Source organism: Leopardus geoffroyi, chromosome B2 (genome assembly GCF_018350155.1).
Source record: "Leopardus geoffroyi isolate Oge1 chromosome B2, O.geoffroyi_Oge1_pat1.0, whole genome shotgun sequence".
Lineage (NCBI taxonomy): Eukaryota > Metazoa > Chordata > Mammalia > Carnivora > Felidae > Leopardus > Leopardus geoffroyi.
Genome location: NC_059332.1, coordinates 57,993,793 through 58,012,871, shown reverse-complemented (window position 1 = coordinate 58,012,871; position 19,079 = coordinate 57,993,793). Strand labels below are relative to the sequence as shown.

The following is a 19,079-nucleotide window of genomic DNA, read 5'->3' as shown; positions in this document are numbered from 1 at the left end:
TGGGTCTGATCATGAACACATGATTCATGAGTTCGAGCCCCACATAGGGCTCTGCACTGGTAATGGGGAGCCTGCCTGGGATTCTCTCTCTCTCCCTCTCTCTCTGCCCCTCCCTCACTCACACTTTCTCTTTCTCTCTCTCTCTCTCTCTCTCTCTCTCTCTCTCTCTCTCTGTCTCTAAAAATAAATACATAAACTTAATAAAAAAAAAAAAAGAAAGAAAGAAAGTGTGAGGCACCTGGGTGGCTCAGTCGGTTGAGCATCCAACTTTGGCTCAGGTGGTGATCTTGTGGTTTGTGAGTTCGAGCCCCACATTGAGCTCAGTGCTGACAGCTCAGAGCCTGGAGCCTGCTGCTGATTCTGTGTCTCCTGTCTCTCTGCCCTCCCTTGCTCACATTCTGTCAATCTCTCTCACAAAAATAAGTAAGCATTAATTTTTTAAGTGTATATAAAAGTGTTTTTGAAAAATACAAAGTACCATATAAAGGTATGAAGGGATTTTTTGTTTTATGAGAAATGGTAGAAATCCATATCACTTTATGGAAATTTCCAAATTGGACCATCTGTATACCTGATTTAATAAGCATACTATCTGTATTCATCACTATCGAGCCTATAAGGAATGGTGAATTTTATTTTAATTCAAACTGATGACCAGTTGTTTATTTGTACATGAACTCAAATCAAACTGTCATTGATGTTTGGGAGCACTCATTACAATAGTTCAAATAGAGAAAAATTCTCATTTTTAATGGAAGTGGTACCATATAAACCATAATTACTCTCTTGAGTATTTCAATTAAGTGATAAAATATCTATGCTTAGAACTTTTGGGGTCTACAACCCAATATAATAACCAAGCAAACCAAAATTATAAAAACTTGAGGACATAATTCTTTCCCTCTCTCTGGCTTATTTCATTATTATTCCTTTCTTGTAAGACTAAATGTATACTGTATACTATATAACATATATATATATATATATGCTATGTATATAATTTATACATTTTAGACTCAATTATTAGGGTTATCTCTCTAAAATGCTATGATATGATATCTAGAAACTACAGTTCTATAATTTTTAAGTAATTATTAACATTTATTGTTCTAAGCAGCAGTTTCTATCTTTAATAAATCTTAAATCAGGAGATACAATTGATGATTTCATTAGTATAAATTGGGGAATTACAGACTTTGTAAAGTTTCAAAATATTTTCTTCATAAATATTCAGAAAAACTCAAGACACAAAGGATTCATTGAAAAAATTACTACACAGCCTAAAAGCATAAAGAATCCTTTCAAAAAGGATAAGTTCACACTTCTCTGCTAATGGATCATCAAATGTCTTTTCAGCGAAACAACAGAATGACTCTTTTTCAATGGCTTAACATTGACATCTTCCACAGCCTTCAAGTCCTGTCCAAGGCAGCACAGATTGGATATTATGGGGAAAAAGACACTGCTCTTCACATTTGTCATATATCACAGAAAGAGAGATGCACATTTTCTTGATATTTTTGGGTTCAATGAGCACTGTTGAACTAAATTTAATGTGGCATATGGATTACTCAGCCCATAAAGTTTATTACAAAAATATACATCTGACAGTAGTCATTACTTATGATTTTCTTTAGAAGTTCTATTTTGAAAATTTTATATTTTATATTACTAATTGCCACTAATTTTTCATTTTTTTATTATAGTTGTATTTGAAAACATGTTTTTAGTACTTGTGAGATAATAGAGATATATATATTTGTCTCTGCCTCCAGTTACTGGCACAAAACTCCTAAAACCCTTGTAATTTCTTAAGTGATAACACTATGAGCATCTCTTGTTCTAATATTTGTCTTTGACCCTGTCCCTTCACACCAGGCTTCTAAAACTTTAGTAATTTGTAAGTGATAAATGCAGTAGGAGCATATTCTGTTCTAATAAGGGACTCTGGGTGGGATTCTGGATGGCTCCTTGGTGGGGGCTGGTCACCAGATAGACCAAACTTATGATTGATGCTTGGAATTTTCAGTCTAAGCCCCCCACCGTCCACAGAGGAGAGTGGGGCTGGAAATGGGGTTAATAACTGATCATGCTTACACAAGGAAGCCTCCACAAAATCCCAGTATCTCTCAGCTTCCAGGTGGGCAAATGCATCCTCATCAGGAGGGTGAAGCACCCAACTCCACAGGTGCAGAAACTTCTGCTCTTGGACCCTCCTATTCCTTACCCTATGTATCTCTTCATCTGGATGTTCATCTGTTTTCTTTATCATGTCCTTTAATAAACTAGTAAATGTGTTTCCCTGAGTTCTGTGAACACCTCTAGCACATTAATCAAACAATCTTTGGAATGTCTGATCTATAGCCAGTTGGTCAGAAGCACTGGTGATAACCTGGGCTTGCAACTGATTTCTGAGGTATGAATTGTAGGTGGGGGGCAGGGGGCAGCAGTCTCATGGGACACCTAACTTGTAAGGTTTGACACTGTGTCTAGGTAGGTAGTGTCCAAGTTGAAATAAATGGTAGGACACTCAAATAGTGTCACAGAGAATTGCATGTATGGGGAAAAACCTCCACACGTTTGGCAATCAGAAGTGAAGTGTTTTATTTGAGGAGTAAAGGAGACTCATGGGAAAGAAAAACACCATAGAAAAGTAGGGTTTTCCCTACATAGGAAAGTAGAAAATGGAATTTTGTACTATAGTACTATTTGTGAAAGACAAACAGTTCTTCCTGAGTGTTTATTCATAGCTTTTCTCTAAGTATTTTCTCAAAATATAGGCTTGTGATGCAAAGTCAGTTGATTTTAAAGTGAAAAAATCAATCTATCAAACAATATGAACTGTATTCCCTGAAATGGATAATTTGCTATTGAATCATGCAAATACATCAGTAACCTGAGGTCTTCCATTGCCCCCTCCCACCATCATGTTACCAGCAAAACATTCTGAATTCCTTTAAAAGTATTATTATATAAAACAAGAAATCGCTTATTAATAGAATAAGTCCAAATGATGAGTTTAAAACTGTTACTATTTGGCAGACTAGAGGAAGAACTATGCTTAATTGTTTATTTTTATTTCATTCCCATTACCTTTATTAAAGCTGCCTTTTTGTGTTCTATATCACAGGGTAGCTCTGGTTCATGATGGGATGTTGATGTACTTGGATAAGACCGTTTATCCCTGTCATTGATTTTAGTGACTGTGCTTCCTTTAAAAATAACTCATTCTTGCATTGTACTACATATATCTTGTTTAATGTATATAATTTTTAAAAATCAGTTTTTGAAGCTTTGAAAAACAGACCTTGTACATATGGTACAACAGCTTGACCTAAATGTTCAACTTTCTTCTACTCTACTCCGTACATCATATTTTTAAGCCTTATCTTGAAAATAGGAGTTTGAAATAATAATATACTTTAGAAATATTAAGTAATAGAAACTTCAGGGTAAAAATGGGGAAAAGAACCGGTTAGTGCATAGCAAAATGAACCACCCTCCCCTCTCCCAAAATGATGGGGGTGGAGAACAAGCCAAGAATTCAAGAAAAAAAAAAACAATTTTATGCCATTCTATGATATAACTAACCTTTTATATATCCAAGAAGAGAAAACACAAGATGCTGGTACAGAGTGTTGCATTTCTAAAGGTGCTCTCAATGCCCCCAGCTTCCTCCCCTCAGTAAAAAGAGGAGTCATAAATAATCCTAAATCTTTAATTATACCATCAAATTCAGAGAAAAGCAGCCTAAGAAACTGAATAGGAAGTCATGGGGAAAAAAAGGGAAAACTCTGAAGAACAGAAGCCCAGAAGACTGCTAATGGACCTGAGGGGAGGCAGAAAAGGTAAAGCTGCATCGCTCTCTGCCAGGAACTGGACTAATTTGGGGTATTGTACAGCTGCAGTCTTCAGAAGTGTGATAAAAACCTAGATGGTTTGAGTGGGCTCTAAGAAAGGGCGTTTATGAGGATCTCAAGAGTGATTTTCAGCCATATTCATTATGCCCTTTGCTACTCATACTTCGTTATTAAATCTTTAATGCTGTTATTCTGTCCAATTTGTTTTCTTCCGCAATATCGATTTAATCTAAATTATTTTTTACTATATTTCACTTTGTGTTTCTCTTACCGAATTTATATTCTTAATAAGCACTACAGCACAAAGTACTCATGGGAAATCTGTTTCTTAGATTTTGTATGTCCCCAAATTTTCTGATTTTCAACTGTATTTTGAATCCTTCTTTTCTGTCTTCCTACCCAATCTCAGTCATTCATAAGGGTGGGCATCTCTATCCAGTCCAAGACTGCTATGTTGCTTAACACCAGGGGACCCCCTTTGCATTGTATTCTATGTGAATTTTTCTCCTTGGAGTTGGTTTTGGTTTTCTTTGCTATCATATAATGTGACTCATTTCTCCTAATATACCTCAAAATTTCTAAAACTGAAATTAGCTTATTTTCTTTGTTAAAAGGCTAATTTTCAAAAAGATATATAAAATGAGCACACATCAAAAATTTTATTTAACCTCTTAATGAGGGAACTGGTAAGATACTATGACTAGTTCAGAGGAGGAGTCAAGGAGTAGATATATATAGATATAGATATAGATATAGATAGATATAGATATAGATATAGATATAGATATAGATATAGATATAGATATATGAGATTAAGGAATTTTGTATATATATACATATATATGTATATGTATATGTATATACATACATACATATACATATACATATACATATACATATACATATATATATACATATGTATATATATATGTATATGTATATGTATATGTATATACACATATATGTATATACACATATATGTATATATAAGGAATTTTATATATATATATATATATATATATATATATATATATATATGAGATTAAGGAATTTTGAAGCGAATTTACAAATAGAGACTTTACAAAGCAAGTCTACCTACGGAGTAACAATCAGTTGCACTTCACCAGGCACAATCAGTTTGAATTGCTATAGACAAGAATAACTCAAATTATTATTAGTTTTCATCAACTTACAAAGTTGTAAAATATCTGAAAGATAAAGACAGGTGAGGAGCACCTGAATGGGTAAGCTAGATTTTTTTTTCCTATTTCAGATTCTTTCACAATTTCTCCTGATACCTTTCTCTGAACCATTCTTTGAAATCCAAGCATTGCTTGTGTTCTACTCTTATAGAGCCTGAAACATGGGGGGAGAGATAACTTAAGTTTCCTGGCATTCTTAATGAGATGTTAAAGAAACATTTGTCTGGGGTTCACTGATACTTTACATTTCACTTTGGTTTCTTTTTTTTTTTTTTTTCTCTTTCAAATTGATGTGAGCTCTGACACAGAGATATTTCAAGTTTATCTAGATCCTTGAGCATATCCAGGGTCCTTTCAGATGTCCATAACATCAAAATTATTTTTTTCAAAATTATTTTTTAATAAAACCAAGATATTTGCCTTTTTCACTGTGTTGATGGACATTTGCACTCAGGGTACAAAAGTCACACAGTAGATACAGTATCTGGCACCTAGTGTCATGGCGGAGTATATTTGTACACCCAAATTGTACTCATTTTATTCTATTCCACTATGCACTCAAAGTAAAAGTCGACATAAAAATGCCCTAATGGTGCAGAAATGCATTCATTTTTTAAAATTCTCAATCCTTGTGTATGCAACTTTTTAATGTGCTGTGCATAAAAGTAAAAGTATACATCAAAGCAAGTCTGGTGCATACCAATATATAATCACTGTCTTGAGGAATAACACTTGTGCAATTTTTTTAAGTTGCTAGTTGAAGTAGCCACTATGAAAACATGACTTGAAAAATAACTAAAAGATAATCTGTGGCTCTTCAAATCTGAATATTTTGCAGCCATTTTCTCAAAAATTAACAAAGTAAGCCTGCCATTTTGAGGAAAGCAGCTGACAGTATTTGTTTCCCAATAAGAAACCTCAAGATTTCTAGTAAAAATTAGAATTTTGGAAAATGTATATTCTTCACGATGAGCTTCAGAGCTCCACCATGGTTTCTGATGAGTTCAGTAGTAATAATAACTAATGTGATTTTTTAATATGATATAATAAAATATGTCAATCTTTGAAAGATATCCATTACTCAGTGAATCAGTATTTTTTAAAAATAACCAATAAATGATGTTACAAAATCCTGCAAAGGTAAAATATCCATTTAAAATGCAAGAAAGACCAATGGAATTTTAATGTAACAGAGGATGTAAAGATTATTAGTATAGTTCCAGATTTCACATTGCAACTATACTTTAAGGAACTACCACTTATCCAATTTGTATATGTTTAAAAAGACAGTTTAAATAATGCTAATTTTCCAGTTACATTCTCTGTGAAGCTGGAGTTCATGTACTTCCACCAAAGCAACAATTCACAATAGATTGAATACAGAAGTAGATACGAAAATCCAACAGCTTTTGTTAAACTTAACATTGAAAATTATTATAAAAGTAAAGAATACTCCTCTCACTATTTTTGTTTTGTAAGATATAATTACTTTTCACAAAATATGTTATTTAGGTTAATGTGTATGGATTTTATTATTGTTATTTTTAAATAAGCTACTCAATAAATATTTGAAAAATTTCTCAGCTTTAAATTCTTTTTTTTTTCAGTTTTAAATTCTAATCCAATAAATATTAAAAGATGCAAACAATGTAAACAAAAGCTCTTTGGGATTCCTCAATTGATTTTAAGTTTATTAAAGAGTCCTTACCTAAAAGTTTGAAAACTGATTGTAACAATTTTTATTTTAAAATACATGTACAATATCGTTTTGCTCTAATGAAAAATTCTCTCTCTACATATCTATCCATTTATCTGTATTAAAGCTGGCCATTTTTGAGGGTTGTAATTTCAGGTTGGTTTAGTATGCTAATGTTGGTATTTTTCTTAAAGTCATTATCTTAAATACGTATATTCACAATAATAAATAAAAGAAAAAAAGGAAATAAAGATACTCAAAAATATTAAAAATATATATTTCACAAATATCTGAGAATTCAGTAAATACATAATAAATACACGGTAAGAATTACTTGCTTTGATTTTGGATCAATTGGAAACCAAAAGAGAAAGAAATGAAAATTGACTCCTGTAGTTTCCTATGGCTGCTGTAGCAAATTACCATAAATTTAGTGTCTTAAAACAAGAGAAAGTTATTTTTTTACAGTTCTGGAAGCCATAAGTCCAAAATGTGTCTTAGAAGCCTTAAATGATGTTGCAGCTTTGGCTCTTTCTGGAGGCTCTAGATGAGAACCTGTTCCTTGCCTCTCCAGCTTCTGGTGGCCACTTGCCTTCCTTGGCTTGTGGCTGCATCATGCCAGTCTCCACCTCTGTAGTCACGTAGCCTATCCTCTTCCATTGTCAAATCTCCCTCTGCTTCCCTTTTAGAAGGACGCATGTGACTAAATTTTAACACAACCAGATAATCCACAATAATCTCATCTCAAAGTCTTTCATTTAGTTACACCTGCAAAGTCTCTTTTACCATATAAGATTAACATTCACAGGTTCCAGCAATTCGGACATGGATATCTTTGGTGGTCATTATCCAACCTATCACAACCACTGCTTCACATCATGTACAGAAATCGATTCTACATAAAATATAGATCTTTAAAAAGCTTACAAAAGATAAGCTAAGAAAATAACCTTATAATTTTGAAGCAAAGATATCTTAAAGGTGACATAAAGAGCACTAATTACAACCATAAAGGAAACAATAAATAGACCTGCGCCAAAATTAAGACCATATGGGGCACCTGGGTGGCTCAGTTGGTTAAACATCAGACTACTGATACCAGTTCACATCATGATCTCACAGCTGTGGGATCAAGCCCCACATGGAGTTCCAAGCTAATGGAGCTCCAAGCTGAGCAAGGGGCCTCCCTAGGATTCTCTTCTGACCCTCCCTGACTTGTGGGTGCACACGCTCTCTCTCTCTAAATAAGTAAACATTAAAAAAAGATTGTTAAAAAAATCTATGTACTTACATATATGTCTAAAGTTTATTATTAAGTGAAGAGAGATGAATAAGGCTACTTATTGCATTATTTTTTAAAAACTTTTTAATGTTCATTTATTTTTGAGAGAGAGTGAAAGAAAGGGGTGGGAGAGGAGCAGAGAGACAGGGAGACAGAGAATCCAAAGCAGGCTCCATGCTGTCAGCCCAAAGTCGGCTGTGGGGCTTGAACCCACAAACTGTGAGATCATGACCTGAGCCACCCAGGCATCCCCATTATTTTATTTTAAAAAATTAAGGCTATATAAATATTTGGGTGTGTGTATATATATATATATATATATATATATATATACACACACACACACACACACACACACACACACACACACATGATAGAAAAGAATACCTCAAAGTGGGATGAAAGAATGAGCTGGAGAAAGGGAAAATATTTCTTTTTTTATTGATTTTTTTTTATTTTTTATGAAAGACAAAAATTATAATACAAATAATTAACGATAATAATAAACCAAGTTCTGTAATACTCAACAGGTGCCAGAGACTTTTATTATTTTTTTTTAATTATCACAGTAATTCTAATAATTACTTGCTCTCTTCATCCCAATATAGTATATGAGGAAACTGAGGCTCAGGATAAGATCATCTTGCTATTAAGAAACAGAGGCAGAAGTTAACAGAAGTTAATTTCATGTGAAGTTAAATGCTGTTAATGCCATGCTAGTCTCAGCCTGTGAAAAATAATGTATATTTCTGATATAGTATTACTACATTGAATAGTTATCTAATAATACTTCTAGCCATCTCACTAAGTCATTAGTCCTAGGGGACAAAAGATTGTGTTTTTTGAAAGAATGATTGTAATTGAATAAAACATAAATAAAATCACTAATTTCATGGAATATTTGTTTTTTTAAAGGTAGTGAGAAAAATACCGGACAACAGTTTCTTCATTTATTTCTCATGGATGGAAGGCCCACAGTTAAATATGGATGTGGAAGTTCTCACAATATCTTGACTCTTTCTGCTAATTATAGCATTAACACAAATGCATTCATCCCTATCACAATACGGTAAGTCTTCCACAGTAGTTCTTTGAATTATACTGCTGAAACTTATTTTTTCAATATTATTTATATGTATAATAGCCACCCAGATATGAAAAGAAGGACAAAAAGGTCCATCTGAAAGTAGTCTCACTAATCAGTGTTTTCAGTTTGATGGATAAAGTATAAATTAAACTAAGGTATAATATGATACCATCCAGTGGCAATCCAATTACATACAGAATGAATTTCTTTGAAAAATACCATGGAGCAAATAAATAAGTTAAAGAATCCTGTGGTCCACTTGAAATTAAGATCCAGTAGTTGTTCGAGAAAATATCTATTGAATGAAAATAGCCGTTCAGAACTGGGGAGTTGGGGCAGGTGGCCATTGACTCTGCACAGAAAAAAGAAAATCCAGTAGGAAAAAAAAAATGAATATTAGATGGAAATGCTTTCTGGGGCATATAAACTTTTGGAAGGAAGTCTTGGAATTAATTCATACTTCAGAATTAGGACATCTCAGAAGAGAGAGATGACTAAATATGATGGTCACATCCCAAGGGTATTACTGAACAAAATTTAAATGTAGCAGCCAAGAATTTAAAATTCTTTATCAGTATAGCAATCTAGTGATAATGGTCTCTAAAGTTACTCTGTGTCAGTTAAAAACAACATTTTGTGCCTGAGTTTGTATGTTAGATGACAATAGGATACGTTAGTCTGATTAGCTGGAATCTTGGCTAACCTGTGAAGGTTATATAAATCAAATAAGCTTTCCCAGAGTCTGTATCAGTCTGAAAATAAAATCAAGGAAATTGACACCAATCTGAAAATGGAAACTCCTTACAGGCAGGGACAGCATCTTACTCATTTTTAATGCAGTTTGCAGGACATCTGACAGAAAGATGCTCAGTAAACTTTTGAATGAAGAAAGGAGAGTGTCTGGGGCTGGGCAGATCAATTGGTTATGACAAGAAGGCAATAAAATTACCCTAAGGTAATGAAATTATTATTCACAGATTAGGAAGACCCTTTTGGAAAAGAGAGTTGTGTGTAGACAAAGCAAATTTTCAGAGCAATGGACTTAACCATCTCTCTTACAAAAGTTGCAGTTGCTCACACAAAAAAAGAGCCAGATGAGGAAGTGAATAACTTAAAAACCAATTTAAAAGGCATTTTGATTGATAACACCCTCATTTTATACAATGTAATCATTTCACACAAACAATGGCACATTTGATCACATATGAAGTAATTTCTGTTTTGGTCAAACTTACTTAAAGGGATGATTTTATTTCTTGCCTTTAAGTAATGAATACTTAACTAGGCAGTCCTCAAACCACTCAGAGCCTTAGGTAGCCTGAAGGTGAAACCATCCTTTAAAAAAATATTGATAGGGCGCCTGGGTGGCTCAGTCGGTTAAGCAGCCTACTTCGGCTCAGGTCATGATCTCACGGTCTGTGAGTTCGAGCCCCGCGTCGGGCTCTGTGCTGCCAGCTCAGAGCCTGGAGCCTGTTTCAGATTCTGTGTCTCCCTCTCTCTGACCCTCCCCTGTTCATGCTCTGTCTCTCCCTGTCTCAAATATAAATAAAATGTTAAAAAAAAATTTTTAAAAACCCAAAATATTGATACTCCTAGTGAAACTAAAAACCCAGGACTTTCCAAGTCCTTCAATTATTTTTATCCAAAATTTAGGAAGTGAAAAAGAGATATCTCCACTGACACGAAAATGCAAATCTGATTTGTCTTAAGCGCAGTATCCTACCAGACAATAGATTACATTAAGGGCTGACCCTAGGACTGTATTGTATATTGTGTATTATATATTATATAAATTATTTAAGAGTATATAATATAAATAACAAGTATATTCTAGACAATTCTTCAAGAACTTTTACTATGAAGGTATAAAAAGAGGTAAGGTGGTAACTAGAGGGAGGTGAGGAGTCAAAAGGGAAAAAATGTAGGATGAGAGATTTCAGCATGTTTAATTTGGGATTTAATTCCACTCAACATACTAGTTGAGTGGAATGTGTTAATACATAGAAAAATAATGAATAATTGAGAACATAAAGTCCCTTAGAAGTTTAAACTGATGAGATACAACCTACATGAGAGAAGATTCCTACCAGAGGGAAGTGAAAATGGAAAAAGAGACTTTTGATCTTCTGTCTGTGTACATATCTTGGTCTATGACTACCTTTTGCTTTACCTCTATCTGTTCAGTTGTTTATGTCACCTTCTCTTTCTGTCTTGCCTTCTCTGCTCTCCACTCTTATTTCTCCATCCTTATTGGGCACAAGTTAAAATTAAAAGGGTCTTTTGTGGGGGTGCCTGGGTAGCTCAGTCGGTTGAGCATCCTACTTTTGATCTCTGCTCAGGTCATGATCTCATGGTTTGTGAGTTCAAGCCCCATGCCGGGCTCTGCACTGACAGTGTGGAGCCTGCTTGGTATTCTCTCTCTCTTTCCTTCTCTGTCTGTCTCTCTCTCTCTCTCTGAAAATAAGTAAATAAACCTTTAAAAAAAAAAAGTACATATTAAAAGGGTCTGTTTGTACAGCTCTTTTTAATTGTCTCTGACAGGACAGTTGTTATGCAAATTCAAAACAAATTTGTCCCTAAAAAGCATGTGAATTAAGTTCCTTTTTAATTATATGAATGTTGTTGGAATTTCATCTGTATTTAAGGGTTCTTGACAATAAAATACCATAGCATGATTGATAAGAATTTACTTTAAAAAATTAGTGGAATGAGCTCAAAGTAAAAATGTAAAATATGACTTGGATTTTTATTTTGATATTAGCCACAGAGAATAAACATGTATTTCCTCCTACTAAATCTGCATTGTACCTGTAGGATAGATGACAGAAGTAGAGCAAACTTGAATAAGCCACTTGTAGTGATTGAGGTCAATTCAGTATCAAGATAGAAGTTCTTCTTAAATGAAATGGAGCGGAGATCACAGCTCTACAGATAGATTGTAATTCATACTCATGCACAGTTTGTCTTTCATTTCAACAAATTTTGAAAGGGATCACATAGAGAGAGTCTTAGTTTTCACAAGGGTTATTCTCCTTTGGGGAAGTTCAGAAAAATTGTCTTACTATATATATACTTTTTAAAGTTTCTGAAGTTTAAATTTTTCTGGCACCTTTTGTGTCTGTCCTGAACAAAAGCTGACTCTTTATTCAGCATTTGTTCTGTAAAGAAATCCTGTGTCCTTTCCTCTGAGTAATTTACTGTGTTATTATCTGCATATTTTAAATCCATACAGCCTATTCTACCGTAGAATCCTCAAGGACTTATCCTGATGTGTATTATCCATGTATATCTGAGGCATACTACAATATCTAGTGATTTATTTTGGTTAACAAACTGTTAGGTAGCCAAAGCCGAGTGGATATTGACCAAGAATTGCATGACTGCCAGAACCACACATCCCGATCAGCCACTTTTTAGTAGCTGGCCAGTGTAAAGGAATGCATGCAGGGTTTGATATTAATTGAACAGAAGCTGGAAAAGTTACTAATGGTTGGGCAGCAAGAACCTTAGAACTTGCTCAAACCCAAACATCACATAAAACCACTGCAAGCATTTTTAACACATCATCTTGTTAGATATTTGGTCCAGAAAACAAAATAACAAAAACTGCTGTTGAGTTTTGTGAATGGACTGATTTTTACCTCCTGTTTGATCTTACTAATTTCTATGAAATAAAAACCTCTTGTTAGGTGTATGTATATTTGTGTGTGTGTGTGTGTGTGTGTGTGTGTGTGTGTGTGCATGTGTTAGTACATATCTGTGCAAATTACTTTTTATTAAGAAAGTAGAAAAAAAAGAAAGGGACACCTGGGTAGCTCAGTTGGTTAAGCATTCAACTCATGATTTTTGATAGCATGCAGCCTGCTTGGGACTCTCTCCCTCTCTCTCTGCCCCTTGTCTGCTCTCTCATTCTCTCTCTCTCAAAACCTGGGCGGCTTAGTCAGCTAAGCATCTGACTCTGGATGTTGGCTTAGGTCATGATCAGACAGTGCTAAGATGAAGCCCTGTGTCAGCCCTGTGTGTTGAAGGCATGGAGCCTGCTTGAGATTCTCTTTCTTCTCTTTCTGCCCCTCCCCCAGCTCTCTCACGCTCTCTCACTCTCTCTCAGAATAAACATTTAAAATAAATAAATATTTTAAAAAGCAGAAAATAAATTTATATAATGCAAAACTAGCATTAAAACCTTAAAGACTGGGAAATAAAAAGGATTCTGAGCAGGATTGCTTTTAACTATATCAAATGAAGAGATTTAGTGGTAAATAATTTATGAAAATTAAGAAAGGAACAAATGACAACTTCTTATAATACCTATATATAATTTGTCAATGGCCTTTCAGGCAACTCTGCTCAAAATCAGCTTCAAGTGCTTTGCCATTTTCCCCACATAAATTTTCGGTATTACAAGTTGTTTCCTGTTGTCCTATAATTCCATGGCATTTGTCCTGTAACTGCATACAGAGAATGATAAGGAAACTACTCGAGTTTATGTAAGAAGAAAGAATATCCATAATGTATTATCAGCTCTAATCTTGAGAGTAACTCAAAATGTCCTTTATGTCTCTGATTTTCTAAAATATAAAGGTTTTTCACACGTTCTTGATAGTTAATATTATGTAAGCTATGGATTACATGCCTTTAGTCTTAGAGCCCAGAAACTATGTAATAGCAACAATCTTCACTTCTTGAAGCAGATGGTGACTTTTGAACTGCGCTAAATCTATAAGATATTAGATTTATTCATAAAACGTTGCCATGTCAATATGGAAAGTTTGGCAGGCTTTTCATCTTAAAAAGGTCAAACTTCATCACTTCAATATTAATTTCTGTATCTTTTCCATCAGCACTTCCATCTGGTATTTCTTAGAGGAAATGTAGGAAAACTATAGCTAAATATGTGAAATATGGCATAGTACTTTATCATTACATTGACTTGTACATAAATACATAAATCTAAACATTGATCTTGCTCCCTTATCCATACATAACACAGTAATCATACATAACATCTCCGGTACTAGTGAACAACAACTTATAATATAGTTTATTTGTATTGAATTGAAAATATCCACTACAAAACTAAAATTTATTTCGTTAAATAAGATTAAATCTTTTAGAAGTTTGTGGGTCTAGAAGTTGGTGATTTTAGTACTGTTTAGGATTATTGGGTAGAGTCTTCTGCTAGCATGTGTAGTTGTGTCTAAAATTCGCAAATATCTTGAGAAACAAGGAAGTGTCAGTTTGGTGTTGAGTGAGGCAGAAATAGAAGGGAGAGCTTTCTAAATAAAGAAATTGCTATCTAAATGTGAAGCTGAGTCTACACAGTGTGTTCACTGAATAGTATGTCAGCTATGGACTCAAGCAACCAGTGATATAAAAAAATAATTTCAAGTGATTGACTATATAGTCACATGCTTGCTTCTTTTAATTATGCAATTCAGTTCAAGTTGTCCAAATGGAATGGCTATTATCAAAGTTAAGAAAAGTAAAGATTCAAGTCCTTAGTTCCTCATCTTCTGGTGTGCTGAGATACCAAGACAGCCAGAGAACTGATTGACCCTTAAGGCCTCAGAGCAACCGCAAAGACTCTGCGGTTAGAGTCTTAGAACTTAGACTTGTGGTTCTCTACTAAGAAGAAAGGGACTTAACAGTTGAAAAGTACATCTATAACATAAGAAATAAACTGGATTTTGAAAAAAGATTAGAAATTTACCAGAGGGACAGCAGGTGGAAGAGGATAAGCAATAACATCATGGTGTAGATTAACACATGCAAGAAATTGTATGGAGATTGAGTATGACAGGAACATAAAAGGTTTGAGGTGAAAGGATATTTAGCTCTTCAGCAAATCATCATCAAACATTGTAATTTCTAATGCAGAAAATTACAATAAACTAAAATAAAAGTGAAGAAATTCTTTTGAGAATCAGCAATGTATGCTGAAGAAAGCCTCACATGTTCTTCATTCTTTAATGTTAATGGTAGATTTCTACTACAACTATCAGGGTTATTGAGGAAGTTGGAGGTATTCTTGTGTGGTGCAGAATATATGGCGACATGAACTTCAATCCCTAAAAGCCTCTTCTCTCTGTAATTCTAAAAGGCATGTATACTATCATCTTTAAGACAAGATTACATAAGAAAGTAACAGGAAGCAAATGAAGACTTAGGGGCAAACTAAATAATCAGAATTTTGTCAGAACAGCAATAATTGATAAAGTCAGAGAACAGTATGCCTCACAGGAAAGTTAAAGGGATTGAACATGTTAAAAAATAAGATTCATGGGGTGCCTGGGTGGCTCAGTCAGTTAAGCGTCCGACTTCGGCTCAGGTCATGATCTCACGGTCTGTGAGTTCAAGCCCCGCGTCGGGCTCTGTGCTGCCAGCTCAGAGCCTGGAGCCTGTTTCAGATTCTGTGTCTCCCTCTCTCTGACCCTCCGCTGTTCATGCTCTGTCTCTCCCTGTCTCAAAAATAAATAAAATGTTAAAAAAAAAAAAAAAGATTAATGAGGAAATGCCAAGGGATTCTTTGTTTATTAAGAGTGGTGGTTTAACATTACAGATTTAAATCCCATGTATTTTCCAACTTGCTTCTGTAGGACCCACAGCTATTCCTAATTGAGATCCATCATCATGGTTAGAGGATATTTGATTACTGCATTGAAACAACTGTAAGAAATATTTTATTGTGAAAGTCCTTTAAGTTCTATTCTTAGTCGTAGGCTTCAATCCTTGACAACATATTTATCTTAATTAACTTCTATATAACAATTCTCACAGAGTGGACTCAAAATATAGACAATCTTATTTATTTAAAAAAATGGTCAGCCACCTAACTTTTTAAATGAAGCTAAAAGAAGCTATGTGAGCTTCTTCCTCAACAAATTGACCTTGACTTCATCAATATACTGAATAAAAAGAGGATATATATTGAGATAAATTGTTTTAGAACTTAACATCTGTTAACTCTGTTCTACCTAACACAAATTCATTTAAGAATAGGGGCGCCTGGGTGGCTCAGTCGGTTAGGCGGCCGACTTCAGCTCAGGTCATTATCTCGCGGTCCGTGAGTTCGAGCCCCGCGTCGGGCTCTGTGCTGACAGCTCAGAGCCTGCAGCCTGTTTCAGATTCTGTGTCTCCCTCTCTCTGACCCTCCCCCGTTCATGCTCTGTCTCTCTCTGTCTCAAAAATAAATAAACGTTAAAAAAATTAAAAAAAAAAGAATAGTGTAAGACTTTTCAAAAGATATACTAATTTTTTAAAATTGAAAGCTGGTTTCATAGGCAGATACTGGTACTAAGCCAAAGTGTTTGAACTCAATAAATATAGAACAAAGACCTTTAATGCTTTGTCAGATAATTTATTTTTTTCTTTTAAGATTTTATTTAAATTCAAGTTAGTTAACATATAGTGTAGTATTGGTTTCAGGAGTAGAATTTAGGGATTCATCACTTACATATAACATCCAGTGCTCATCACAAGTGCTCTCTTTAATGCCTGTCACCCATTTAGCCCATCCTTCCACCCAACACCCCCCCCCCAGCAACCCTCAGTTTGTTCTCTATAGTTAAGAGTCTCTTCTGATTTGCCTCCGTCTCTGTTTTTATCTTACTGTATTTTTCCTTCCCTTCTCCTGTGTTCCTCTGTTTTGTTTCTTAAATTCCATATGAGTGAAATCATATGATAATCATCTTTCTCTGACTGACTTATTTCATTTAGCATAAAACACTCTAGTTTCCTCCATGTCAAAATGGCTAAAATGAACAACCCAGGAAACAACAGATGTTGGCAAAGATGTGGAGAAAGGGAACCCTCTTACACTGTTGGTGGGTATGCAAACTGGTGCAGTCACTCTCGAAAACAGTGTGGAGGTTCCTCAGAAAGTTAAAGATAGAGCTGCCTATGACCCAGCAACTGCACTACTAGGTATTTAGCCAGAAGATACAAAAATACTGATTCAAAGGGGCACATGCACCCCAAGGTTACAGCAGTGCTGTCAACAATAGCCAAATTATGGAAAGAGCCCTAATGTCCATCCGCTGATAAATGGCCAAAGTTGTGGTGTGTGTGTGTGTGTGTGTGTGTGTGTGTGTGTGTATAGGATATTACTCAGCCATCAAAAAGAATGAAATCTTGACATTTTCAGGAACACAGATAATTTATTCTAATGCCATCATAAGACAGAAAATTCCTGTTTTATAGTATTTGATACAGAATTTTGTCTTGGTCCCTCCTATTTTTTGACTTAGTTGGCTTAATTCTAATTTCTAGCAATATTTGAACCCCAATTTGCCTTCAAAGACAGGATGTTACAAAGATAAGAAGGAGTAGATTCCAAAACAAAGCCCTATAGCCAATAGCATGAAAATTCACGTAGGAGCATAGTAGACACCTCAGTAAAGCTCCCATCATTTGGAAAACAGAAATTTCCAATATTATGTGATAGACTGGGATGAACTCAACCATGCCCTGAGAATCTCCTCCCAACTCCCAAATGAATAAAATAGCAAAACGCATTCTCCTGCTTGTATTGTACTAGCCATGACTCTCATTTTGGCCCCTAGAGTACAGTAGCAGAGACTGCTCTGAAAGAAAATTTTAGCTCCTCTAGTATATAAACCTCAGAGAAGGTGATTGAAACACAATTCCAGTTTAGCATAGCCTCTATGGAGAATTTGTGGAATAAGAAGAAATGAAGTTTTAGATTGGTTGCACAGAAATCACCAATGAGCAAGTCTGGTCCTTGAATGAACATGTGCAAGCTGTCCTGAGGATTCCTAAAAATATTTGGAGATGGAGATTCTATAATGGACTATAATTCCCGCAGTTAAGTCTTAGCCACTAATACTTAATAACTAGTACCTTAGGTCAGGTTCTTTGGAACTAGACAGTAGGGATTTGCATGCAGGAAGCTTATTAGGGAGTGCTCTTGGTAACAACTGCCAGAAGTCAGTGGGAGAAGCAGCATTGAGAAGAGGTAGAAGTTGAATTGCAGAGCAGTTGTGAAAGAGGCTTCAGCTGACCCTAAGCGAAGCTCTGGAGTAGGGATGTTCATAGTTTACTGAATTGAGTCAAGGGGACCTGGACCTTTTTCCCATCACCAGGAGACTCAAGGCAATATACCACAGCATCAACTACAATTGGTGAGGCTCATGGTAACATCATCACTGAATGGCTGATGAAGTCCACAACTCTTGGGTTTGACTTACACATAAACTAATGTTGTTTTTAGATAAATTAGACACTTATCACTCCCTATAGCCTCCATGGGACTCAGTTTCCCCACGTTAATAGCATGGTTCTACTCAATCTTGTCAGGACTCACCCGAAGAAGTTAGTGACTATTAGGAAGAGTAGTTCAATACTAATCACATCAAACCCCCAAATGCCAATGCTGTAGATGTGGATCAGCACGGACATAGATAACCACAAATAATGCCATTCTGTGATTTATCATTAGACCATTGACCACTGCCCAAGTAGGGTATACTGGGTTCAGGGCACAAGGATAGATCTTTATATGTTCATTGTGATTCAAAGTGAAAGCACAGGGCACCTAAAGGGCACCTGGAAACAGAGAAGTGAGGAAACAAAGCATCCTCTCTATAACTACAGAGAAGTCTTTTACCTGTCTGTTCCTTTCTTTGGAACATAAAGATAATAACACTCATTTTCTGCGATATAGGCTCCTATGAGTGTAATCTGTATGAAAGTTCTTTGAAAAGCATCAAGTGTCCCTCAAATGAATAGTATTATTATTATGGTTTATCATCCATGTAAGTCTATTTCTTCTATTGCTGCCCTAGGACCAGAAAAATTGCTCACTATATTTTTTATTTTATAGCATCTCATTAAAAACACTTCATAAAAACTTTAATGAAGTTTTCTACAGATATTTCTCCTTCCAATTAAGTAAACTTATTTCCTCATGGTTTTGTTCTCTAAGCATTTAATT

At 34.9% G+C, this 19,079-nt stretch overlaps 1 protein-coding gene across 2 annotated transcripts in view; it reads left to right on the top strand.

Moving 5' to 3' along the window:
• The window catches only part of LOC123608563 (protein eyes shut homolog), a 363,718-nt gene that overhangs the window by 56,115 nt on the left and 288,524 nt on the right, over positions 1–19,079 (top strand). For both annotated transcript variants that reach the window (XM_045498669.1, XM_045498668.1), the window contains exon 3: positions 8,956–9,109. In XM_045498669.1, the coding sequence (XP_045354625.1) occupies positions 8,956–9,109 (154 nt within the window). The remainder of the gene's footprint in view (positions 1–8,955; positions 9,110–19,079) is intronic.